Here is a 23,827-nt window from a genome sequence, read left to right as displayed (position 1 = left end):
AAAAGAAAACGAAAAAAGCATGGAGCTTATTTGTCTCAATATCTGAATCTGATTTATTTGACTCGTTTAAATCAACAGGACGGTAATTAGCCCAAGTTTCCCATTCAGACGAGTCGGACAGACATTAACATTCTTAATTTGACTCAGATTTAATTCAAACCTCAAATAGATTTGTGTTCCGACTTACAAAAGAAACAATGTCTGGTGGTGGCTTTCTAATCTTGGTTGCTTGTTCAAATGCATAGGCAATCTCAATCAGTTTCTGCTCTGATCCTTTTCGTCCACCGAACAAAATTCCAAATGGCATTTTATTGTTAAACCCCGCAGGCACACTTATCGCTGGGTACCCTCCGATCGAGAAGAAAAGGTCGGAAGATGACACTGGAGCCACCAACGCATCAAGATCGTAATCATCCATTAACTTCTCAAATACCCTCTTCGATGTCACCAATTTTATGATTGCTCGTTCATACTCAGTACTCGGTATCGTTGTATTCTGTGATTCTATGAACCAGCCTTGACCATAGTTGCTTAATTGCTCCTGCAAAAACATGAAAGCATTTGCTTGTAAAAAAGAACACAAGCACAGAAATAAAATAGATATTTGTAACTGTGAAGTTACCTCTTTAGGATGAGCTCTGTTATAGGTGATAATATCTGCTAGCGTTCTGATTTCAGATCGAGCCAAGTTGGACAAGTAAATATTAAGATCGCGTTTGAGCTCATATGCAACAGCAGTACTCATCTTATCAAACATTTTAGAGTCGATGCGGCGGAAATTGGGTATCTCAACATCTATGACGACAGCTCCATTTCGTCTATAATAGAGTTATCCAAACAAAGAAACATCATTTCTATTGCAAATAATACCGATAAAGATAAAGAAATATGTATAAATGGCAAGAAAGATTAGTTTTACCTTAAAGTAGAACAATGTTCAAGAAATTCATCCTTATTGGAAATTGGAGAATCATCTAATTCGTTAGCACGATCAATGATCTTGTAGTAATCCAACAAATTTCCTAGTCTCTTACCCTTGAGTCCATCAAGTTTTAAAAATTGCTTGTACCCACCAGATGGAATAAAATTTGAAGCTTCTTTTGTTATCTCGTCCCTTGGGTCGAAGCCCACAATTGCATCTAATACATGGACAGTGTCGGAAACTGTCCTGCCGATAGGACTGCCGAATAATAAATTTATAAACTTCTAGTCTCATTTGATACAAAAGTTGAAAAAGCAGAGCTAATGTAAGAAGAAGAACCAAGAACAAAATGATGCTTACCCAACACTGTCTTGTCTAAGACTATAAGGTATGACTCCAGACCTACTTGTTAGACCCACAGTTGGTTTAATACCCACAACACAATTAACGCCCGACGGTGACAAGATTGAGCCCATGGTTTCAGTGCCAAGAGAAACGGTTACAAGATTAGCTGCAACACTAACTGCAGATCCTGTACTAGAACCACTGGCTTTTGGTGCAAGCACATATGGGTTCTGAGACAAAATAATAAAACAAGCTAAGAAGCCAAGATATTTGTAGTTAAAAGGACTAAACTAGTATCGAACTTTACTCACTTGAACAGTACCACCTCTTGCATTCCAGCCATCAGGGCATCGTGAGGATCGAGCATTAGACCACTCAGTAAGCCCAGCTTTACCTAATATAATCGCCCCGGCTTGCCTTAACCTGTATACAACTTCTGCATCTCGAGGAACATTGGATCCAAGAAGTGCATAGGAACCTGCTGTTGTGTTGAGTTTATCCTTAGTAGCAATGTTGTCCTTAAGCAAAACTGGAATTCCTTGAAGCATTCCATCTCCTCCTCCTCCTGGAAGTTTCCGATCATTATCGGCCTTCTCAGCTAGTGCCAGGGCATCTGGGTTCACCTCAATTACTGCAAAAAGTATGTCTTTTTGCTTCTCAATGGCATCCAAATAATATTGGACTAGTTCTTTCGATGTGAGTTCATTTCTTTGAAATGCTAATTGGATCTCCTCAATGGTTGCTTCATCAATCTTTTAGCAAGAAACCCAGCAAGAACAATGTTAGATTAGTGATAGTGATTATTAATATGAAAACTAATTGATTACCTAAAAAACTTGTGATTAAATCTAAATACCAACCTTAAATGTAGTTCTTGAGGAATCAGTGATTGTTTTTCTTGGATCCATGATAATCACTTCTGATCATGCAATTAAAACTTATCAATCTCAAGAACTTGGATTATAATCGGTTAAATCAGAAAAGAAGAAAGGAAAGGAAACAAGAAGTGGGCATAATGGATCATAATTTCACCTTCAATGCAAAACTAGTCTGAGTGAAACCAGGGAGTTGATGAAAAGTTACTTACTTTCTTCTTCTTCCTCTTCTTGATTGGATTACTTCTACTGCTAGTCAGTCAGATTAGATCAAGAGCTTGAACTGAATCTGAATGGGTTTAAGGAGGTGAAATGTATGAAGTCCTACAGAAAAAGAAGATTCGATCAGAGCTTTATCAGTACCAAATTGATAAAACTCACAGTCTTGATAACAGGAAACTTCTGTAGTTGGAGACTTATTTATACAGTTTTTTTCTAGTTTTGAGTCATCAACAAGTTTACAGTTGTAACTGTCTTAACTAACTTTTATTTATACAGTTGATATTTGTTATAACCATGATCCCTTGATCTCATGGTCTCTTTCTTGAGTTAAATAAATTTGGTAGCAATTTCCCATGTGGCACTAATCTCATGTGTGGTATATTTGAGCTTATTTTTGAGTTAAGGTGGAGCACAAATAACCGTTGAGCTCGCGAGGTATAGGTTTCGGCCTATTTGATAGGTTTTCGACATCCTATTTACATCAACAATCAATCTATCATAAATATTGTCTCTATTTGGGTGACTGGAAAAACTGTTCTATATGACCAGATCTTATTTTCCCTCTCATTGTCCACTCCTTGGCTCTCCAACTCAGTTTACCTCTCCACAAGTTGTATGCCAAATTTCTGGTCGTCCTCCAGGGTACTTGAACATTACAATTTTCCGCCTAATGATATATCTGTCATTTGCAGCATATCAACCAAACGAGACTACTTATGAATCCTCCGTAATGGAAATGGATTCTTATTACCCGTGCAAAACATTGGTAATGTTAAACTTGGTTCTCCTAGTCAATCTGTCACCTTAAAGAACGTCTTTTATGTACCATCAATCACGAAAAGTTATAAAAATGATTTGAAACAAGACATATTCATAGTTCTTCCCATCATCTTCTCCACCTGCCTTACTTCACAGGAGCTCTATTCAAATTCATATATTTACTTACAACTGTATGGACCAAAATCTGTCATCAAGAGCGTCCCTACAAATCCACGATTAATGGGCCAACGAGGTAACCAAGCCCATGAACTGAATGACAGATGGGCCTGACCCATTCATCTTCGGACACCCGGAGCAACGAGAAAATATGAGCACATTAAATAAAGAGGCCAACTATGCTCAAACAGGTCGGTCGCAATTTCCTAAGCATATGCCCGTTGAGGCGTTACTGTTATTCAAGATAACAGTTGGCCAAGAATATCATCAATATATTCGTTGGACGGGAGTTACGATATCCGCATTCATGTCAATGCGTTACCACATTAAAGACGACAATTGACCACCAGGTGACAGTTGACCAAAAGGAACAGTTGACCAAAAGGAACAGTTGACCATGAAACACTATATAAGGATCAGCTAGTCATCGACAAAGACATTCAATCACGGATAACTACACCCGACATCCAATTGACCCACAATGAACTAACCACTTATTTTCTCTCTCACATCGATGGTCCAAACCTCTAGCAGGCAACCAACGACTGCTACTATAGTCATCTCTCTAGACGACCACTTGATCAAGCAGACGACCACTTGATCAAGCAGGCGACGAGTGATCTTTTTTTTCTCAAGACGACCACTTGATCAAGCAGCTGACAAGTGATCTTTCTCTCTCATGCCGACCACTTAATCAAGGGAAGGCGACTGACCTTTCTCACTCCTCACGACCAAGGGACGCAAACACTCATTTCACTCGACGACTAGAGAATTAGGCAAGCATACACCTGGTTGTATCACCGTTTCTCCCAACGATCCTCTTGCCCAAATAACACGTTTAACTCGATAGTTCAAACTCCGATTTACAATTCGTATTCAATATTTGCCAAGTTTTACTGACTTGGCCGTCGGAGCCCCCTTATGCCGACCGGTGTCCCAAGGATCTTACGGTCACGTGTAATTTTGTCTCTTTTGTCACAGGTTAAGCCCAAAGACGTCGTCGGTGCCCACAAAAATATTAAGTAGGTGAAGGTCCAGTTCCCGGTCAACAACCCGATCCTATCGACTTCTTGACCCACGATTTCATACCCTCACAGTTTGGCGCTAGAAGGAGGGGACTGAGAACCAATTATTGAGCTTATCTCGATGGCACAAGAGATGACCAACACTCCACTCGACGTAGCATCCCAACTTGCAATGCTAACATCTCAGATGCAAGATAACACACAACGATACAGAACCTTGGAAGAGGAGAACATCCTGGTCAGAGCCGAGAATCAATTATTACACGAAATAATCGCAGAGCTGTCTGTAGCCGTACCACCTCGAAGACCAGTTGCTCCTAGGCGACGAAGCCAAATCTTGAAGAGCAGGCTGGAAGGACCTCTGAAGCAAGAGACATGCCTAACCAGCCGATCCTTCACTCGATAACTCCGGAATAGTCAAACAGAAGAGAAGCAGGCGACACTTCAAGCCGACCAGTCACTCAACCCGACCTGGATGACGACCAACGTCCAACAACGCAGACCACGGCTGCTCCTCACTACTTTGCCCTTCCTCCATTATTTACCGAACCTATTGCCGATGTCAAAAAATGACCTTCCGTTATATCAGCATGAAAAAGGGATTTGATGCATGACATTGTCCGTTATGATAGTATATTCCGTGATGTTGAGTTAGATTTCTGCTTCCTGCTCCTGCTCCTTGCTCCAGCTCTGCCTCTTTGCTCCTGCTCCTTGACTCGTGGGGGGAGAACCTACAAAGAGCTCAAAAACTGCTCCGACGCTCAAGACAATCAGGTTGCTCTTTGAAGTAAAAGAATGAATATTGATTGATCCTTTTGGGGGCGAGTTATTGGAACTCTGTGTAAGTGGGGACCTTCTCTGGCTGAGAGATCGTGTGAAAGTGAGTCGAGTGAGTGAAAAGCTTGTCCTGTAGAGGACGATGGGGGGCTCTTTTATAGACTAAAGTAGACCGACTGTGTTTGGACGGCCTAGATTTGGCGGTTGTGATCCACCATTTAGGAAAGTTTTCCACTGTTCGTGGTTTGGGTTTTCCTTGTAGTCATCTCGTATATAGGATAAATAGAAGTTCCTAAGTTCAAGGATCCTTTGTAGATATCCTGTCGAGGTGATAGATCTTCTGGGAGATGTTTCCTCCCGTGGGACTCTTGATGTCCAACTTGCTTAAACACTTTTAGCCGACTGAGATCTTTATGGAGATTTCGGGATTGAGTCGGTAAACTATTGGCGCGCTTCTGCCTCCCCAGTTTAGGGTGTGAGGCATCGGCCTAACTTACGCAGACCCCCCTCAGTCATTTGAAGTCCCCAGAGCTGATCTGTTTGTGACGGGGGTGAAATAAGGCTGGTACCTCAAACTGACCTCCCAGTTAGGGGTGTAGGTAGCGGAGTGTTGAGGGTTTAGCTATTCTGTTTACGTTAAGTGGGGTTGACCCTTTGAACTTCAGGTTCGTTCTTGGCTCTTTGACGTTAGTCAACGTCTAGACAATTTATGCATCATCTTGAGTCCCACCACTCCTTAGTCTCTCTACTTTTGACTAAGGAGTAGAAGTAACTCTCAGGCTTGGTTGTTAAATATCTTAAATGACCCTGAAGACAAGGGATATACCTGGACCAGAGCTGTTTCGTGAAGCTCGGTCGTTTTCTTGAGTTTTGTGAGCTCCGCGTTTCGGGGTTGATTCTGACTGAACTGTTTATGAAGTTTTCTTCCATAACTGCGCTAGAGAGGCGTCGTTTGTCGAGGTTGTCTTAACCAGAGCTGGTTGGGTAGTGCTTTTTTGAATATGTGCACACGTCTCCTTTTCTGCGTGACACGTTTTGATTTCTAACTGAGGAGATTGATTTTCGCTTCCATGCGTGATTCTGTGACGTCACGGATCTGATCTTCTGATCACGCATTTTTGGCGTTAATCTTTTGGGTAACTGCTTTCTGTTGCCATGCGTGAGCACGTGGCGTCCTGCGACTGGAGGGACGACCGAGCTCTGTAAGCTCCCATTAATTCCTTCTAACTTAGCCAGTCTTGAGCCGTGCTTTGACACTTAGTCATTATTGCTTGGTACGTAATTTTTCTTCCTTTGTTTTAATGCCCTTTCACCTATTGAGAGAATCTCTTGGTCTTCTTCTTTCATTATAAATAGCCTCCTTTGGCCTTTGAGTTTTCTTCAACACTTAGCCTTTTCTTCAATATCTTTTTGATATTTTTCTTTAGCTCCTATTTTGTTAGAGATTTCAAGATGAGGCCCTGTTCGAGTTCATACTTCGTACTTTTTTGAGAGATGTTTCTTCATAATGATCGTGATAATGAGTGGACTTCTTCGTAATGGTCGTGATAACCTTACGTGCCATTTTGGGACGGTCTACCGGGAAGGTGCTGCTCTCGGTGTTGCTCTCGGTGTTGCTCTCGGTTCCTCCTCTTGCTTCGTTCGCTGAAAGGAAGGTGATGCGAGCGGAGGAGAATTCCTTTCCAGGGTTGTCCCCTTCTTGGGCAGTTTCTTTGGAAGGTGCTCTCGGGGTTAGATGATCTTGGTGGCTTCTCTAAGTCATTCCCCGCGGTCTGGGCCCTCTGCTCCTTTTTCCTTTTTAGTTTTTGTTTATTTTTCTTCTATCTTTTTCTTCTACCTTTTTCTTCAGTTCAGGCTTTTTGGGGTGCTGATCTACTCTCTTTCCTTCTGCAATTTCTTCTGTAATAGATCCAAACGCCTACGCCTGCCTTTGTGTCTTTATCTGTCATTTCTTCTGTAATAGATGTTTGTTGAGAATGAATAAATATTTGATTATTGCTTCTTTTAGCCTTGCCTTAATAACTTTTGTGTTTCTTTTTTTTTCTTGCGCTAGTTCATTTTTTTCCCAAGACTGATCACTTGAACCTGTTTCAGGGATTACTCAATAAACTATCTGAAATGGGAATAAACTTTGATGGGAAGATTCACGGTTTATGGCTTCTTGGTACGTTACCAGATTCTTGAGAGGTCTTCAGGATGTCTCTCTGTAATTCTACTTCCGAAGGAGTTGTCTCAATGGACTTAGTAAAGAATAGTGTCTTGAATGAGAAAACTAGGAGGCAGTCAAAGGCCATGACTACAGAGGCCTTAGACAGTCTAACGTTGGTTATTGCATTTCTGTTGGTCCGCGTCGGACTAATCTCATATGTGGCGTACTTGAGCTTATTTGTTGAGGTAACGTGGAGAAGGGAACAAAAGAAATTTTAGATTAGGTGTCCGAAATCACATTTACAACTCTTTCCTTCATCATTTCTGCCCATATAAAGGAGATCTAGCAAAACAATCGGGAGAAACTAAAACTAAAAATATGTCTCACTTCATCTTTTTCATCTTCATTTTATTATTCATTTCTCATGGATATCTCTTGATTTTTGTGTTATATTGCTTTTTAAATCTATTTGAATTACCCCTGAGTTAAATGACTAAATTGATTTTATCTTATTAACATCCTTAATGTAACGGTGTAATTGATGATACCTTCCTAAACTAACAGAGTTTGTCAACTGTTAACTATTATAAGGAAGAATGTTATCTTTTGGGTGTTATTATCAAGAAGTTATTCAATTTACCCCGTGACGTAACTCTGTAATTGTTAAATACTTTCCTCAAACTATTACATTTTGTTAATCCATTAATGCATCATTTGTATGCTTCATTAAGGCTTAATAATCTTGTTATACACAATAGCATCACATATCTATCATTTCCATGGATTTGTAAAATTTTAATATTTACCAAAATATTCTACAAAATACTTCTCTTTCGGGACTAACCGAGATTTCCACCGAAACTGAAAATTTTGTTCCTTGACGTGGAGCACATATAACCGTTGAGCTTGCGATTTATAGATAATTTGGGCCTATTCAATAGGTTCGTAGAAATCCTACTCAAACCCAGCTGGCTATTAATGAGAGGCCCTAGATACTATTCTCACATGAACAACTACATTAAAGCTTCGCGTACATTTTGGTTGTGCAGTAGGGGAATTTGAATTTTGAAGCTTGTTTGGGTGTAGTCTTGGGGTTTTGTTGCCCACAATTGGTTTTAGGCCTCTCTCGCCCAAAAACCAAGCTCCAGAAGTGAAGTTGTCTCGCACACAGAGTGACTGCCGTTCCCTCCCACAATCTACCTGTGACTGAATCAATAATCTTCCCTCCACAAGTTGGGCCTGAAGTACTAATTTCCCCCTCCACAATGGAACTACGATTGTGGGTGGTGGTCACTTTTAAGTGTGAGGAACGCCTTCCATCTTAAGCCGGGACAAACGCCAATAGCTAGATCCTTACAGTTATGATATTCCAGATATGGGCATCCACACTTGAACCATCTACAACAACGCTTTAAACAAGTCTCGGGCTTTTTTTTTTTTTTGCAATCGACAGTTGCGTAAGGGAAGCCAACAAAAATAAGAAAAGAACTATCAACCATTAAAGTTACACTCTAAAGCTAATAATGCAAGAACCATCATCAACTTCAGTTACTTCACATTTGAGATTGTGGTGCTTTAAGTTAAAAAGATAAGTTATACTTCTTTAGTTCTTTTGGTGAAAAATCCATTTTATTTTTATTTTTAAATCCAAATATTTGTATTTTTTTTTTGTTAAAACTCAATATTTTTTTGTGAAGTTGTCACAAAGTGTTGCAAGCTGTTGCAAAGTTGTCGCAAAGTCGTGCAAAGCTGTTGCGAGTTGTTGCCAATTAAAAAAGTACCTAAGGAGCAGAAGAAGTCAATTTTTTTCACCAAAACAAAATTTTATATGGAATTTTGACCAAACTTCACTTCTTTCTAAAAACAAAGTTTCCTGAAAACTCAACAACTTGTTCTTCTCTAAAACCTAATAAAATTTTGAATCTAACTAATAGACTTAAAAAATATTAATGCCTGACCTTAAACAAACCTAGTTTGTCTCTCTAAAAATATTGAATCTTCCTTTGAACATGTTATTTTTATGCTTTAAGACCATTATATTAGGAAATTTATTAGATCCATTCATGTGTTGCTTACATTAAACTTTTTTTGGTGTTTTTCCCAATGAATTTTAACCTTGTGAATCCACACCTCAAATAGATTTTGGATCTGACTTAGAAAAAAAGCAAACAATAGTTCAGTCTGACTAGAACTTCCAGTGTAGCTCAAATCCATCTTCATGATAAACAACAATCCTATAACCGAAGCTCAAAACATAGGAAGAAAAATGATATAAAACGAGAAGTATTCGTACTTTTTGCTATCATTTTCTCCACCTGCCCAACTTCACGAGAGTTCTATTCAAATTCAGGTATTAACTTACAAACCCACTACAATCTAGACAAGTTCACTTCATTTGTCAGCAAATTTTGGTGGTGGCTTTCTAAGCTTGGTTGCTTGTTCAAATGCATAGGCAATCTCAATCAGTTTTGCCTCTGATCCTTTTAGTCCACCAAACAAAATTCCTAATGGCATGTCATCCTCGAAACCTGCAGGCACACTTATTGCTGGGTACCCTCCGATCGAAAAGAAAAGGGTTAAATCGGACGCTGGAGCCACCACTGCATCGAGATTATAACCGTTTATTAACTTCTCAAAAACGTCCTTAGATATCTCATACAATTTTTCGATTGCTTGTTCGTACTCTATATTCGGTAGTGCTGTATCCTCTGCTTCTTCGAACCAGTCTTGACCATATTTGTCTAATTCCTCCTGCAAAGACATGAAAGCATTTGCTTGTAAAAAAGATCACAAGTTCAGAAGTAAATACATATATGTAACTGTGAAGTTACCTCTTTAGGATGAGCTCTGTTATAGGCGATAATATCTGCTAACGTTCTGATTTCAGATCGTGGCAAGTTGGACAAGTAAATATTAAGATCTCGTTTGAGCTCATATTCAAGAGCAGTACCCATGTTCGTAAACAATTCAGACACGATGTGACAGATATCGGGTATTTTAACATCTATAACGTCAGCTCCTTTTCGTCTATAATAGAGTTACCCAAACAAAGAAACATCATTCATATTGAACGCCATTCAAAGACGAATAATACCGATAAAGATAAAGAAATATATATAATTGGAGAGAAACATTAGTTTTACCTGAAAGTAGAACAATGTTCAACAAATGGTTCGAATTCATCATCAAAATCAATGCCCTCGTAGTAATCCATCACAAGTCCAAGTTTCTTACCCTTGAGTCCATCAAGTTTTAAAAATTGCTTGTACCCACCAGATGGAATAAATTTTGATGCTTCTTTTGTTATCTCGTCCCTTGGGTCGAAACCCACAATTGCATCCAATACATGCACAGCATCTGAAACTGTCCTGCCGATAGGACTGCCGAATAATAAATTTGTAAGCTTTTCTAGAATAATAAATCAGAGCTAATATAAGAATAAGAACCAAGAACAAAATGATGTCTACCCAACACTGTCTTGTCTAAGACTATAAGGAATGACTCCAGACCTACTTGTTAGACCCACTGTTGGTTTAATACCCACAACACAATTAGTGGCCGACGGAGACAAGATTGAGCCGTTTGTTTCAGTGCCAAGAGAAACCGTTACAAGATTTGTCGCAACACTAACTGCAGATCCAGTGCTAGAACCACCGGCTTCTAATTCAAGTTCATATGGGTTCTGAGGAAAAATAGAAAACAAGGTAAGAAGCCAAGATATTCGTAGTTGAATGGACTAAACTAGTATCAAACTTAACTTACCTTAACAGTGCCACCTCTTGCATTCCAGCCATCAGGGCATCGTGAGGATCGAGAATTAGACCACTCAGTAAGCCCAGCTTTACCTAATATAATCGCACCAGCTTGCCTTAACCTGTATACAACTTCTGCATCTCGAGGAACATTGGATCCAAGAAGTGCATAGGAACCTGCTGTTGTGTTGAGTTTATCCTTAGTAGCAATATTGTCCTTAAGCAAAACTGGAATTCCTTGAAGCATTCCACCTCCTCCTCCTCCTGGAAGTTTCCGATCATTATCGGCCTTCTCAGCTAGTGCCAGGGCATCTGGGTTCACCTCAATTGCTGCAAAAAGTATGTCTTTTTGCTTCTCAATGGCATCCAAATAATATCGGACTAGCTCTTTCGAAGTAAGTTCGTTTCTCAAGAATGCTAATTGCATCTCCTCAATAGTTGCTTCGTCAATCTTTTAGCAAGAAACCCATCAAGAACAATGTCAGATTATTAATATGAAAACTGGTTGACTACCCGAAAAAATTGTGATAAAATCAAAATACCAACCTTAAATGTAGTTCTTGAGGAATCAGTGATTGTTTTTCTTGAATCCATGATAATCTCTTCGGGTCATCAATTAAAACTTATCAATATCAAAAGCTTGGATTATAATCAGTCAATGAGAAAAGAAGAACGGAAAGGAAACAAGAAGTGGGCATGGTGGATTATAATTTCACCTTCTTCTTCTTCTTGGTTGGATTACTTCTACTGCTTGTCAGTCAGATTAGATCAAGAGCTTGAACTGAATCTGAATGGGGTTAAGGAGGTGAAATGTATGAAGTCCTACAGAAAAAGAAGATTCGATCAGAGCTTAATCAGTACCAAATTGATAAAACTCACATTCTTGATAACAGGAAATTACTTTAGTTGGAAACTTCTTTATACAGTTTTGTTAGTTTTGAGTCATCAACAAGTTGACAATTCTAACTGTCTTAACTAACTTTTCTAATATTAAATTTGGTAACTGAGTTATTTAATGTAACATTATTTTGTAACTTTCTTGAATTACATTATTTAGTAGAAAATCCCTATACATGGTTTGAACTATTAAGTTTGCTATGACTAACGTTGGTTGTTGAGGTAACATTGAGCAAGGAAGAAGGATGTGGTATTTTCACTCCTTTTGTTCAAAGATGGTGGAATATATGGTATTTTTAAGATCTCAACAGCTCCGTCTTATACGTTTTAGGTGGGAGGACGACATTCATTGTTTTTCCAAGAATAAAAAAGGTAGCATATGTGGTTTCTTTCATCAAACTAAAAGACGACGGGCGATGTCGCAATTAATTGGACGTTTATACGTTGGTATTGCTTTTGCGAGTATCTTGACAATATATGATTTAGATTATAGTTGGTGATATGGTCAATATTTTTCTTCTTCGGATTTTCAACAACTTTCGTGCAAAGTGGGAATTAAGGATCGCATTGTTGAGTCCCACTTGACGGAAAGTTCGTTCTCGGACGGGGTGTATGATGGAGATCATCATCGTGGGCCTCACGGCCAAGTCCATTAGGGTTAGATTTGAGAGTTCCTATGTTTTAGTATTTCCTACTAAGTTTAGGTTTAGAAGGTTCTATGTTTGAGTATCTTTGATATTTAGGAATCCCAGTTTGAGTCTGTCTAGAAGTGTCTAAGTTCCTATAAAAGAAAGTCCAGTCTGTCTTTGTTATTGAGATCATTAAATAATAATCAATCAAGTTTATCGTTTCGTCGTTTATTATTGTTTTATCGGTTTATTTCATTAGTTGATCACAGTTTTAATGGTGAATTCCATTACTTTTACGCTTCCACAACGACCTACAGCAGTTATTTAATTTACCCCGGGGCGTAACTCTATAATTGTTAAATACTCCCCTCAAACTAATAGATTATGTTAATCCATTATATGCCTCATTTGTATGCTTCATTAAGACTTAATAATCTTGTTACATACAATTGCATCTTGTATCTATCATTTCATTTCCATGGATTTGCAAAATTTTCACACTTCCAAATATTTCTCTTTCGGGGCTGGCCGAAATTTCTACCGAAGCCAAAATTTTATTTCTTGATGTAGAGCACATATAACCGTTGGGCTTACGACTTATAGATAATTTGGGCCTATTTGATAGGTTCGTTGAAATCCTACTCAAACCCAAGGGGTACTAGTTAGAAGCCCTCGATACTATTCTCACATGAACAACCACAGTAGAACTTGGCGTACATTTTGGTTATGGAGTAAGGGAATTTGAAGCTTGTTTGGGTGTAGTCTTGGGTCTTCCTTGCCCACAATTGGTTTTAGGTCTCTCTCACCCCAAAAACCAAGCTCCAGAAGTGAAGTTGTCTCACACATAGAGTAACCTCCGTTCCCTCCCATAACCTACGTGTGACTAAATCGAACAATCTTTCCCTCCACAAGTTGGGCCTCAAATACTAATTCCCCCCTCCACAAATAGGAACTACGATTGCGGTAAACCTTTAGCTCTGATACTATTTATGGCTGGTGGTCACTTTTAAGTGTGACGAAAAACCTTCCATGTTAAGCCAAGACAAACGCCAACAGCCAGATCCTTACAACTATGATATTCCAGATATGGGCATACCCACTTGAACCATCTACGACGACGCTTAAAACGAGACTGGGGCGCTTTTTGCAATCGTCGGCTTGCATAAGGGGAGCCAACTAAAACAAGAAAAGAACTATTTTTTTTTTAATATTGACTACAATGATCATTACAAAGGCATTGATACATCGATACGATGTGGTAAGCACGATAACTGCCTAATTACTACTGGCCTAAAACCCGAATTAAATGACATATAGCCTGACGAATTAAATGGCCTAAAACCCCACATAAGCTAATTTATTTATACCCAAGTTCAATATTCCTGGATTTGCACTTTCATGAGATCGAACTTGGGACCTCCGCATTACGAACTAAATACACTGACCAACTGGGCTACCAGTTGTTGGCACAAAAAAAAACTATGAACCATTATAGTTACTCTCTAGACCTAATAATGCATGAACCATCATCAACTTCAGTTACTTCACATTAGTGATTTTGGTGTTTGCTAAAACGAATAAGCAATCTCAAACTAAGTATATATCTTTTTTTAAGTTAAAAAGATAAGTTATACTTTTTTTTTGTTACAAATCCATTATACTTTTTTGTTTAAAATCCATATAGTTGTATTTTATTTGGTTAAAAACTCAATATTTAGTACAAAACTATTGCAGGCTGTTGCAAAGTTGTCGCAAAGATATTGTAAAGTGTTGTAAAGCTGTCGCACAGTGTTGCACAACTGATGCGAAAAAATTGACTAATCAGTGATCCTTTTTCACCAAAACAAAAAATTTATATGAAGTTTTGACCAAATTTTCTTTCTTTGGAAACAAAGCTCCCGAAAACTCAACAACTTCTTTGTAACCTGATAAAATTTTGAATCTAACTAATAGACTTAAAAAAATATTAATGTCTGACCTTAATAACCAAACAAACCTAGTTTTTATCTCTAAAATTAAATTTAAACTCAGTGAGATGGATAATCTAGTATGTCTCTCTAAAAAATTTGAATCTTTATTTGAACATGTTATTTTTATGCTTTTAAGACCATTATATTAGGAAATTTATTAGATCCATTCACGTGTTGCTTAGATAAATTGGTGTTTTCCCAACAAATTTTAACCTTGTGGAATTCACATTTTCAAGTTTAGGTTCGAAATTTTAAAACAAATAACGAATGCTTCATAAATGATAAATAAGTTAATAATAGATTACAAGGGCATTGTGAACCTTTATAACGCTTATGAAGCTTAAGAAACTTCAAAAATGAATGAAGTTATCAGTTATGAAGTTTCATTCCTCAATATGAAGTTACATATTATCATAACTTCCTAAAAAGATCTAGGGAAGATTTTAAAAGGCCTCCCCGTTTTTGTTAAAAGGCCTCCCCATGGTTTCGTTGACTTATTAAAAGACCTTTGACTTAGCTTGGTTAAAGGGCCCCCTCTTTGAATGGGTGAAAAAAACCCCCTTTAAATGTGTATTTCACCCACATTAAGATTTTAGTTGTTAATTATAAAACTTCCTAAAACCCAAATCCCTAGAAATTCCTCTCTTATATTCTTCTTCCCTCTTCTTCCACCGGAATTGTCAACATCACCGGCGACCATCATCAACGGGGAAAGTTCATCGGAGTTGTGCAACAATCTCACATTGTTGTTGCACTCCTAAACCACTTCTCTATCCCTTTCTAAACTCTTAAACCGCCATGGATGAAGCAAGTTTCAAAAGTTTTGGAGAAACATCAAAGGATCCTAAATCATCAATTTCTGGACAAGATTCAGTCTCCCAAGAGGTAAATGAACATATCCTAACACTTTTTTTCAAGTTGTATGATATATTCGTTGGTTGTATGAAAATTTTTTGGTTGTTGAACACGGAGGGTATTTTCGGTCTGGTACAACCGAATTTATGTCATTTTACGGCTCGAGTCCACCGAAAATATGCACAGTAGCTACTGTGCAAAAAATCGGTGGGCTCGAGCCGAAAAATGTCAATAAGTTCGGTTCGTGCCCACCGATTTTATGCACAGTGGCTATTGTGCATATTTTCGGCGGTCTCAGGCAGAAAATAATACATAAAACGGTGGTCTCGGGCCGTTTTGACTAAAATTCTCTTTTTTTCCTATAGGGCTTTGCTGCTGTGGCTTCTTCTCAACTTCCATCTCAAATTACTACAGACACTTGGGATTTTGGAGGTCCTAATACACAAGAAAGGTGGCATGATGCAGTCGAAGAAAACGAAGCATCATCGGAATTTGGATGTCTTAAAATTGGGAATCGTGAATGTGGAGAAGAAGAACCCAACCTTGAAGTTCCAGATAAGAAAGAAGAAAATCAAGAAGAAAACAGACCATATGAAGGTTTTGTCAGCATTGATGTTAGTGAGTATTTTAGAACTGAACAAGTGTTTGAAACGAGAGACGAGTTAGTTAAATGGGCAAAAGAAATTGGTATAAAAAAACAAGATGGTTGTTATGATTGGTAAGTCTGCTGCGCGGAAAGGTGGTAAAAAACCGAAGATGGATTTACGATGTGAAAGAAGTGGAGAGTATCGTTCTCATCTTAAGGCAGAAATAATTCCTAAAACAAAAGAACCGTCCACCAAAAAGAGAAAAACGAGTACTAAGAAATGCAATTGCCCTTTCAGACGTTAACTTTGCCGTTAGGTCAAACATTAGATGAAGGAGGTGCTCTTTTGTAGAGGGGGCCCTATAACCAAATGGGTTATAATGAGGGGCGCTTTTAACGGGGAGGCCTTTTAACAAAAATGAGGGGGCCTTTTAAAATTTCCCAAAGATCTATACTTTTTTATGATGCTTCATAATTTTTATGTACTTTTGTACTTCAAAACTTCCATAAATGTTACGAAACTTCATACTACGGTAGGAGGAATCCAAAAGATTTCATGAAGCATTCTTACATTGTTATAAACTCTCATACCTATTCAAATAACGGTAGAATAAGATCAGGACGATAATTATTGAATGACACCAGAAAAAAATAATTTCATCACTATATCAACAAATTTGAATAGATTTCATAAAATAAGATGATAAAAGAACGAAGGTTCAATGATCCTTTCGATCAAACACATAACCAATTAAGATGAAAACGAGGTTATGATTCAAGTAGATGGAAAAAAAAAAAAATCAATTTTGCTACTTCAAATAGATGATCTAGCTAAAAATATATGAATGAAAAAAGAGATGAAGATCAAACATAAAAACGATGAAGATTGGTCAGATCCGATGGGCATAAGAATGATTTAATCAATAGTGTTTAGAGAGAGCAACTCACGGACAACTGGGTGTAATTAGTATTTTTATAATAATTTTGGACCTCGCCCCAATTAGCCTATTTTTTTGGAAAGCTTTTGGAACTTTTTGAGTTCATTTACCTTCTTGTTCTTACTGACTTTAGAAGAGCTAACTAGGTGGAGCTTATTTTTCTCAAAGTCAAAATCTGATATGTCTGACTCGTTAAAATGCATAGACCTTCAATCAGCTCATTCAGACGAGTCAGACAGACACAAACATTTTCAATTTGACTTGAGTCACACCACACCTCAAATAGATTTTGGATCTGACCTAGAAAAGAAGCAAATAATACTTCAGTCTGACTAGAACTTCCAGTGTAACTCAACTCCATCTTCATGATAAACAACAATTCTATAACCGAAGCTCAAAACATAGAAAGAAAAATGATATAAAACGAGAAATATTCGTACTTTTTGCTACCATTTTCTCCACCTGCCCAACTTCACAAGAGTTCTATTCAAATTCATGTATTTACTTACAAACCCACTACAATATGGACAAGTTCACTTTACTTGCCAGCAAATTTTGGTGGTGGCTTTCTAAGCTTGGTTGCTTGTTCAAATGCATAGGCAATCTCAATCAGTTTCGCCTCTGATCCTTTTAGTCCACCCAACAAAACTCCTAATGGCATGTCATCCTCAAAACCCGCAGGAACACTTATTGCTGGGTACCCTCCGATCGAAAAGAAAAAGATTATTTTGGACAATGGAGCCACCACTGCATCGAGATTATAATCATTTATTAACTTCTCAAAAACCTCCTTCGATATCTCATCCAATTTTTCGATTGCTTGTTCGTACTTTGTATTCGGAAATGTTGTATCCTCTGCTTGTTCGAGCCCCTCTTGACCATATTTGTCTAATTCCTCCTGCAAAGACATGAAAGCATTTGCTTGTAAAAAAGAACACAAGTTGAGAAATAAATACATATATGTAACTGTGAAGTTACCTCTTCAGGATGAGCTCTGTTATAGGCGATAATATCTGCTAATGTTCTGATTTCAGATCGAGGCAAGTTGGACAAATAAATATTAAGATCGCGTTGGAGCTCATGTGAGATAGCAGTTCCTATGTTTGAAGAAATTTCATACTCGATGTCACGTCTATCGGGTATTTTAACATCAATAACGTCAGCTCCATTTCGTCTACAATAGAGTTACCCAGACAAAGAAACATCATTTCTATTGAACGCCATTAGAAGACGAATAATACCGATAAAGATAACGAAATATGTATAAACGCCAAGAAACATTAGTTTTACCTTAAAGTAGAACAATGTTCAAGAAACGCACGGCATTCTTTATCCGAATAAATGTTCTGGGAGTAATTCAACACACGCCCTAGTCTCTTACCCTTAAGTCCATCAAGTTTTAGAAATTGCTTGTACCCACCAGATGGAATAAATTTTGAAGCTTCTTTTGTTATCTCGTCCCGAGGGTCGAAACCCACAATTCCATCCAATACATGAACAGCGTCGGAAACTGTCCTGCCGATAGGACTGCCGAATCATAAATTTGTAAACTTCTAGTCTCATTTGATACGAAAGTTGAAAAAGCAGAGCTAATATAAGAAGAACCAAGAAGAATGATGCTTACCCAACACTGTCTTGTCTAAGACTAAAAGGTATGACTCCAGACCTACTTGTTAGACCCACAGTTGGTTTAATACCCACAACACAATTAATGGCCGACGGAGTCAAGATTGAGCCCATGGTTTCAGTGCCAAGAGAAACCGTTACAAGATTTGTCGCAACACTAACTGCAGATCCAGTGCTAGAACCACCGGCGTCTAATTCAAGCACATATGGGTTCTGAGAAAAAAATAAAAAACAAGGTAAGAATCCAAGATATTCGTGGTTGAATGAACTAAACTAGTATCGAACTTTACTCACTTGAACAGTACCACCTCTTGCACTCCAGCCACCAGGGCATGGTGAGGATCGAGAATTAGACCACTCAGATAGCCCAGCTTTACCTAATATAATCGCCCCGGCTTGCCTTAACCTGTATACAACTTCTGCATCTCGAGGAACATTGGATCCAAGAAGTGCATAGGAACCTGCTGTTGTGTTGAGTTTATCCTTAGTAGCAATATTGTCCTTAAGCAAAACTGGAATTCCTTGAAGCATTCCATCTCCTCCTCCTCCTGGAAGTTTCCGATCGTTATCTGCCTTCTCAGCTAGTGCCAGGGCATCTGGGTTCACCTCAATTACTGCAAAAAGTATGTCTTTTTGCTTCTCAATGGCATCCAAATAATATTGGACTAGTTCTTTCGAGGTGAGTTCATTTCTTTGAAATGCTAATTGGATCTCCTCAATGGTTGCTTCATCAATCTTTTAGCAAGAAACCCATCAAGAACAATGTCAGATTAGTGATAGTGATTATTAATATGAAAAATAATTGATTACCTAAAAAACTTGTGATTAAATCTAAATACCAACCTTAAATGTAGTTCTTGAGGAATCGGTGATTGTTTTTCTTGAATCCATGATAATCTATTCTGATCATGAAATTAAAAGTTATCAATCAAGAAGTTAAATCAGAAAAGAAGAAAGGAAAGGAAACAAGAAGTGGGCATAATGGATCATAATTTCACCTTCAATGCAAAACTAGTCTGAGTGAAACCAGGGAGTTGATAATTGTTTCTTTCTTCTTCTTCTTCCTCTTCTTGGTTAAATTACTTCTACTGGTAGTCAGTCAGGTCAGATCAAGAGCTTGAACTGAATCTGAATGGGTTTAAGAAAAAGAAGATTAGATCAGAGCTTTGTAACAGTCTTGATAACAGGAAATTAGTTTTGAGTCATCAACAAGTTGACAGTTGTAACTGTCTTAACTAACTTTTCTAATGCTAGATTTTGTAACTGAGTTAGTTAATACAGTTGGAATTGGTCATAAGCATTATCCCTTGTTGCAACAATAAGTTACATTATCTTGATCCCATGGTCTCTTTCTTGAATTACATTATTCGGTAGCAATTTCCCACGTGGGACTAATCTCATATGTGACGTATGTGAGCTTATTTTTGAGTTAAGTTAAGGTGGATCATATACAACCTAAGGTGGAGCACATATAACCGTTGTGCTAGGCCTACACGTGATAGGTTGAAAAGTTACACGTGCTCCACGGCACTTGAAACAAACAAAAAAAAAACGTGTTAGGCTAACCACGCCACACGTGAGGGGACGTATGAGAATAATCCAACATGGGAGAAGGTAACTAGCAACCAAGTATATAATTTATAGGTCCTCTCCACTCGTTGGCAATTGGTTTTGAGTTGGATGACTACAAACTTAACATGGTATTAGAGCTAGGGCCGGACGTGATAGGTTTAAAAGTCGTGCTCCACGAACCTGAAACAAAAAAAAACACGTGTTAGGCTAACCACACTGTACGTGATGGGGCGTGTGATAATAGTCCCACATGGAAGAAGGGGTAACTAGCAACCAATATTACAATGTAAAGGTCCTCTCCCCTCATTGTCAATTGATTTTGAGTTGGATGACCACAAGCTTAACACTTTCCAACTTGCAACAACACCTATTACTTTTTCTTTCACATACTATGTTCTTATGGCAACAATAGTGGGTAACAGTTAACCAAACTTTTTTCGTTGAACGATGTTGCACAATATTTGTAGTCTTCCATAGTTAGGTTGATATAACACGATTTTACTTTTGTCTATTTTTTTTTTATTTAAAAATTAATTAGTCATACAATATATATGTAGATAAGATACATAATCTAGAAGTTATAGCAGCTACTCACAACTGCTTTTACGTCGGTTGTAGTTTGTAAGTAAAAAGAAAAGAAGACCATTATATTTTCACTAGACATATATCCACTTGAAGTAGTCAAGCAAAATTCCATCTTCGTCATAAACAACAACTCTATAACTGAAGCTCAAAACATAGAAAGAAAAATGATATAAAACTAAGCATATTCGTACTTTTTGCTACAATTTTCTCCTCCTGCCCAACTTCACAAGAGTTCTATTCAAATTCATATATAGCAGCAAATTATGATTTAAGAAGCCCACTATGATATGGACAAGTTCACTTTGCAAAATCTGGTGGTGGCTTTCTAATCTTGGTTGCTTGTTCAAATGAATAGGCAATCTCAATCAGTGTCTGCTCTGATCCTTTTCGTCCGCCAAACAAAATTCCAAATGGCATGTTATCGCTAAAACCCGCAGGCACACTTATCCCTGGGTAGCCTCCGATCGCGAACAAACGGGTGGAATAGCACACTGGAGCAACCAATGCATCAAGATTGTAATCATTCATTAATTTCTCAAAAAGCTCCTTCGCTATTTCATCCAAATCTTTTATTGCTTGTTCGTAATCCTCACTAGGTAGTGATGTATCCTGTGATTCTTCGAACCAGCCTTGACCATATTCGTCTAATTTCTCCTGCAAAAACATGAAAGCATTTGCTTGTAAAAAAGAACACATGTTCAGAAGTAAATACATATATGTAACTGTGAAGTTACCTCTTTAGGATGAGCTCTGTTATAGGCGATAATATCTGCTAACGTTCTGATTTCAGATTGTGGCAAGTTGGACAAGTAAATATTAAGATCGCGTTTGAGCTCATGTGTAACAGCAGTACTAATACTTATAAACATTTCAGTGTCGATGTAATCGAAATTGGGTATCTCTAAATCTATAACGACAGCTCCTTTTCGTCTACAGTAGAGTTGCCCAAACAAAGAAACATCATTTCTATTGAAATCCATTCGAAGGCGAATAATATCGATAAAGAGAAAGAAATATGTATAAATGGCAAGAAACAATAGTTTTACCTCAAAGTAGAGCAATGTTCAACAAATGCATCCCGAATGGAAATTGGACTATCACCATCACTGATCCTATAGTAATCCAACATATGTCCTAGTCTCTTTCCCTTGAGTCCATCAAGTTTTAGAAATTGGTTGTACCCACCAGATGGAATAAATTTTGAAGCTTCTTTTGTTATCTCGTCCCTTGGATCGAAACCCACAATTGCATCCAATACATGAACAGCGTCGGAAACTGTCCTGCCGATAGGACTATCATATAAAACAATTTTGTAAGCTTCCCCAAAAGTTTGATACGAAAGTTTGAATCAGAGCTAGTATAAGAAAAAGAAGAAGAAGAAGAACCAAGAAGAAAATGATGCTTACCCAACACTGTCGTGTCTGAGACTATAAGGAATGACTCCAGACCTACTGGTTAGACCCACAGTTGGTTTAATACCCACAACACAATTAACGGCGGACGGTGCCAAGATTGAGCCCATGGTTTCAGTGCCAAGAGAAACGGTTACAAGATTAGCTGCAACACTAACTGCAGATCCTGTGCTAGAACCACTGGCTTTTGGTGCAAGCACATATGGGTTCTGAGACAAGAAAAAGCAAGGTAAGAAGCCAAGATATTGGTAGTTGAACCGACTAAATTAATATCGAACTTTACTCACTTGAACAGTACCACCTCTTGCACTCCAACCATCAGGGCATTTGCATCGAGAATGAGACCACTCGGTAAGACCAGCTTTACCTAATATAATCGCACCGGCTTGCCTTAACCTGTATACAACTTCTGCATCTCGAGGAACATTGGATCCAAGAAGTGCATAGGAACCTGCTGTTGTGTTGAGTTTATCCTTAGTAGCAATATTGTCCTTAAGCAAAACTGGAATTCCTTGAAGCATTCCACCTCCTCCTGCTCCTGGAAGTTTCCGATCATTATCGGCCTTCTCAGCTAGTGCCAGGGAATCTGGGTTGACCTCAATTACTGCAAAAAGTATGTCTTTTTGCTTCTCAATGGCATCCAAATAATATCGGACAAGTTCTTTCGAAGTAAGTTCGTTTCTTTGAAATGCTAATTGAATCTCCTCAATGGTTGCTTCATCAATCTTTTAGCAAGAAACACATCAAGAACAATGCCAGATTAGTGATAGTGATTATTAATATGAAAACAAATTGATGACCTAAAAAACTTTTGATCAAAACCTAAATACCAACCTTAAATGTAGTTCTTGAGGAATCAGTGATTGTTTTGTTAGGAATAGCAATGATAACCTCTGATTTTTTATCCTCACATGTTTCTCCTGAATCCATGATAATCTCTTCTGACCATGCAATTAAAACTTGGATTATAATTTCACCTTCAATGAGAAAGAAGTACTTTCCTTCTTCTTCTTGGTCGGATTACTTCTACTGCTAGTGAGTCAGATCAGATCATGAGCTTGAACTGAATCTGAAAGGGTTAAAGGAGGTGAAATGTATATATTCCTACAGAATAAAGAAGATTGGATCAGAGCTTTATCATTTGGGTTGTTGATTACAAATTACCAGTAGCATTCTTGATTTAACCCACAGTCTTGATTGACAGTTGGAAACTCCTTTATACAGTTTTGTTAGTTCTGTGTCATTAACAAGTTGACAGTGATAACTGTTTTAACCAACTTTTCTAATAACAGATTTTGTAACTGGTTTAGTTAATGTAGCAAGAATCAGTTTACATTATTTTGATCCCAATGTCTCTTTCTTGAATTACATTAATTATTTAGTAGAAATTCCCATACAGAGGCCTTAGGCAGGCTAACTAGGTCTACGACAGACTAATCTCATATGTGGCGTATTTTAACCATTGAAGTTTCCACCCACTTACCCACATAAAGGAGATTTAGTAAAAAAACCGGAGAAACTAAAACTAAAAATATATCTCACGTCATCTTTTTCATCTTCATTTTCTTATTCATTACTCATAGATATCTCTTGATTTTTATGTTATACTGTTTTTTTAAATCTATTTCAAATTTACCCCCCGACTTAACTGCCTAAATTGATTTCATCTTGTTAAACCCTTGATTTCAAATCTATTTCAAATTTACCCTTCATTAAGGCTTAATAATCTTGTTACATACAATTGCATCATATAT

General features: G+C 37.9%; 4 protein-coding genes across 7 annotated transcripts; all 4 read right to left on the bottom strand.

Annotated features, from left to right (window-relative positions):
* Nucleotides 1-29: 29 nt before the first annotated feature.
* Nucleotides 30-2,737, bottom strand: LOC147533002 (putative amidase At4g34880). Of its 2 annotated transcripts, none has more exons than XM_086645943.1 (7): nucleotides 2,300-2,737; nucleotides 2,128-2,186; nucleotides 1,579-2,019; nucleotides 1,283-1,497; nucleotides 920-1,180; nucleotides 623-818; nucleotides 30-541 (listed from the first exon to the last, which is right to left on the bottom strand). In XM_086645943.1, the coding sequence occupies exons 2-7, from the start codon at nucleotides 2,173-2,175 to the stop codon at nucleotides 155-157; spliced, it is 1,548 nt and encodes a 515-aa protein (XP_086502069.1). In that variant the 5' UTR covers nucleotides 2,176-2,186; nucleotides 2,300-2,737; the 3' UTR covers nucleotides 30-154. The 2 variants fall into 2 exon arrangements, with proteins under 2 accessions (XP_086502069.1, XP_086502070.1); XM_086645944.1 differs by having other exon boundaries at nucleotides 2,355-2,601.
* A 6,696-nt stretch (nucleotides 2,738-9,433) lies between these two features.
* Nucleotides 9,434-11,894, bottom strand: LOC147533001 (putative amidase At4g34880). 2 transcript variants are annotated; one of them, XM_086645923.1, is made up of 7 exons: nucleotides 11,700-11,827; nucleotides 11,550-11,625; nucleotides 11,014-11,454; nucleotides 10,719-10,933; nucleotides 10,395-10,631; nucleotides 10,083-10,278; nucleotides 9,434-10,002 (listed from the first exon to the last, which is right to left on the bottom strand). In XM_086645923.1, exons 2-7 carry the CDS (start codon nucleotides 11,595-11,597, stop codon nucleotides 9,643-9,645), a joined length of 1,497 nt encoding a protein of 498 aa, XP_086502049.1. In that variant the 5' UTR covers nucleotides 11,598-11,625; nucleotides 11,700-11,827; the 3' UTR covers nucleotides 9,434-9,642. The 2 variants fall into 2 exon arrangements, with proteins under 2 accessions (XP_086502049.1, XP_086502050.1); XM_086645924.1 differs by having other exon boundaries at nucleotides 10,761-10,933; nucleotides 11,550-11,894.
* Nucleotides 11,895-17,280: 5,386 nt separating this feature from the next.
* LOC147533000 (putative amidase At4g34880) lies at nucleotides 17,281-19,750 on the bottom strand. 2 transcript variants are annotated; one of them, XM_086647706.1, is made up of 7 exons: nucleotides 19,503-19,750; nucleotides 19,348-19,406; nucleotides 18,799-19,239; nucleotides 18,503-18,717; nucleotides 18,169-18,405; nucleotides 17,857-18,052; nucleotides 17,281-17,776 (listed from the first exon to the last, which is right to left on the bottom strand). In XM_086647706.1, exons 2-7 carry the CDS (start codon nucleotides 19,393-19,395, stop codon nucleotides 17,417-17,419), a joined length of 1,497 nt encoding a protein of 498 aa, XP_086503832.1. In that variant the 5' UTR covers nucleotides 19,396-19,406; nucleotides 19,503-19,750; the 3' UTR covers nucleotides 17,281-17,416. The 2 variants fall into 2 exon arrangements, with proteins under 2 accessions (XP_086503832.1, XP_086503833.1); XM_086647707.1 differs by having other exon boundaries at nucleotides 18,169-18,393; nucleotides 19,503-19,719.
* A 976-nt stretch (nucleotides 19,751-20,726) lies between these two features.
* On the bottom strand, nucleotides 20,727-23,262 carry LOC147532999 (putative amidase At4g34880). The gene is made up of 7 exons (XM_086648186.1): nucleotides 23,238-23,262; nucleotides 22,908-23,177; nucleotides 22,361-22,798; nucleotides 22,068-22,282; nucleotides 21,708-21,953; nucleotides 21,396-21,591; nucleotides 20,727-21,315 (listed from the first exon to the last, which is right to left on the bottom strand). The coding sequence occupies exons 2-7, from the start codon at nucleotides 23,001-23,003 to the stop codon at nucleotides 20,959-20,961; spliced, it is 1,548 nt and encodes a 515-aa protein (XP_086504312.1). The 5' UTR covers nucleotides 23,004-23,177; nucleotides 23,238-23,262; the 3' UTR covers nucleotides 20,727-20,958.
* Between the last annotated feature and the right edge of the window lie 565 nt (nucleotides 23,263-23,827).

Source organism: Eschscholzia californica, unplaced genomic scaffold (genome assembly GCF_041429995.1).
Source record: "Eschscholzia californica isolate CP2 unplaced genomic scaffold, dmEscCali1.0.p SCAF_6, whole genome shotgun sequence".
In the NCBI taxonomy this organism is placed as follows: Eukaryota; Viridiplantae; Streptophyta; class Magnoliopsida; order Ranunculales; family Papaveraceae; genus Eschscholzia; species Eschscholzia californica.
Note: the sequence above shows the minus strand (reverse complement) of the source record. Positions and strands in the feature narration are given on the sequence as shown.

What these genes read in the sequence shown, in the direction of transcription:
- LOC147532999 (XM_086648186.1), bottom strand. Translation starts at nt 23,003, where the DNA reads ATGGATTCAGGAGAAACATGTGAGGATAAAAAATCAGAGGTTATCATT. An exon ending in CAAGAGGTGGTACTGTTCAA is followed by an intron (nt 22,283 to 22,360) that starts GTGAGTAAAGTT and finishes TTCTTGTCTCAG; the next exon opens with AACCCATATGTGCTTGCACC. An exon ending in GAACATTGCTCTACTTTGAG is followed by an intron (nt 21,592 to 21,707) that starts GTAAAACTATTG and finishes ACTCTACTGTAG; the next exon opens with ACGAAAAGGAGCTGTCGTTA.
- LOC147533002 (XM_086645943.1), bottom strand. Translation starts at nt 2,175, where the DNA reads ATGGATCCAAGAAAAACAATCACTGATTCCTCAAGAACTACATTTAAG. An exon ending in CTTAGACAAGACAGTGTTGG is followed by an intron (nt 1,181 to 1,282) that starts GTAAGCATCATT and finishes ATTATTCGGCAG; the next exon opens with TCCTATCGGCAGGACAGTTT. An exon ending in GAACATTGTTCTACTTTAAG is followed by an intron (nt 819 to 919) that starts GTAAAACTAATC and finishes ACTCTATTATAG; the next exon opens with ACGAAATGGAGCTGTCGTCA.
- LOC147533001 (XM_086645923.1), bottom strand. Translation starts at nt 11,597, where the DNA reads ATGGATTCAAGAAAAACAATCACTGATTCCTCAAGAACTACATTTAAG. An exon ending in GAACATTGTTCTACTTTCAG is followed by an intron (nt 10,279 to 10,394) that starts GTAAAACTAATG and finishes ACTCTATTATAG; the next exon opens with ACGAAAAGGAGCTGACGTTA. An exon ending in ACAGAGCTCATCCTAAAGAG is followed by an intron (nt 10,003 to 10,082) that starts GTAACTTCACAG and finishes ATGTCTTTGCAG; the next exon opens with GAGGAATTAGACAAATATGG.
- LOC147533000 (XM_086647706.1), bottom strand. Translation starts at nt 19,395, where the DNA reads ATGGATTCAAGAAAAACAATCACCGATTCCTCAAGAACTACATTTAAG. An exon ending in CCTCAAGAACTACATTTAAG is followed by an intron (nt 19,240 to 19,347) that starts GTTGGTATTTAG and finishes TCTTGCTAAAAG; the next exon opens with ATTGATGAAGCAACCATTGA. An exon ending in ACAGAGCTCATCCTGAAGAG is followed by an intron (nt 17,777 to 17,856) that starts GTAACTTCACAG and finishes ATGTCTTTGCAG; the next exon opens with GAGGAATTAGACAAATATGG.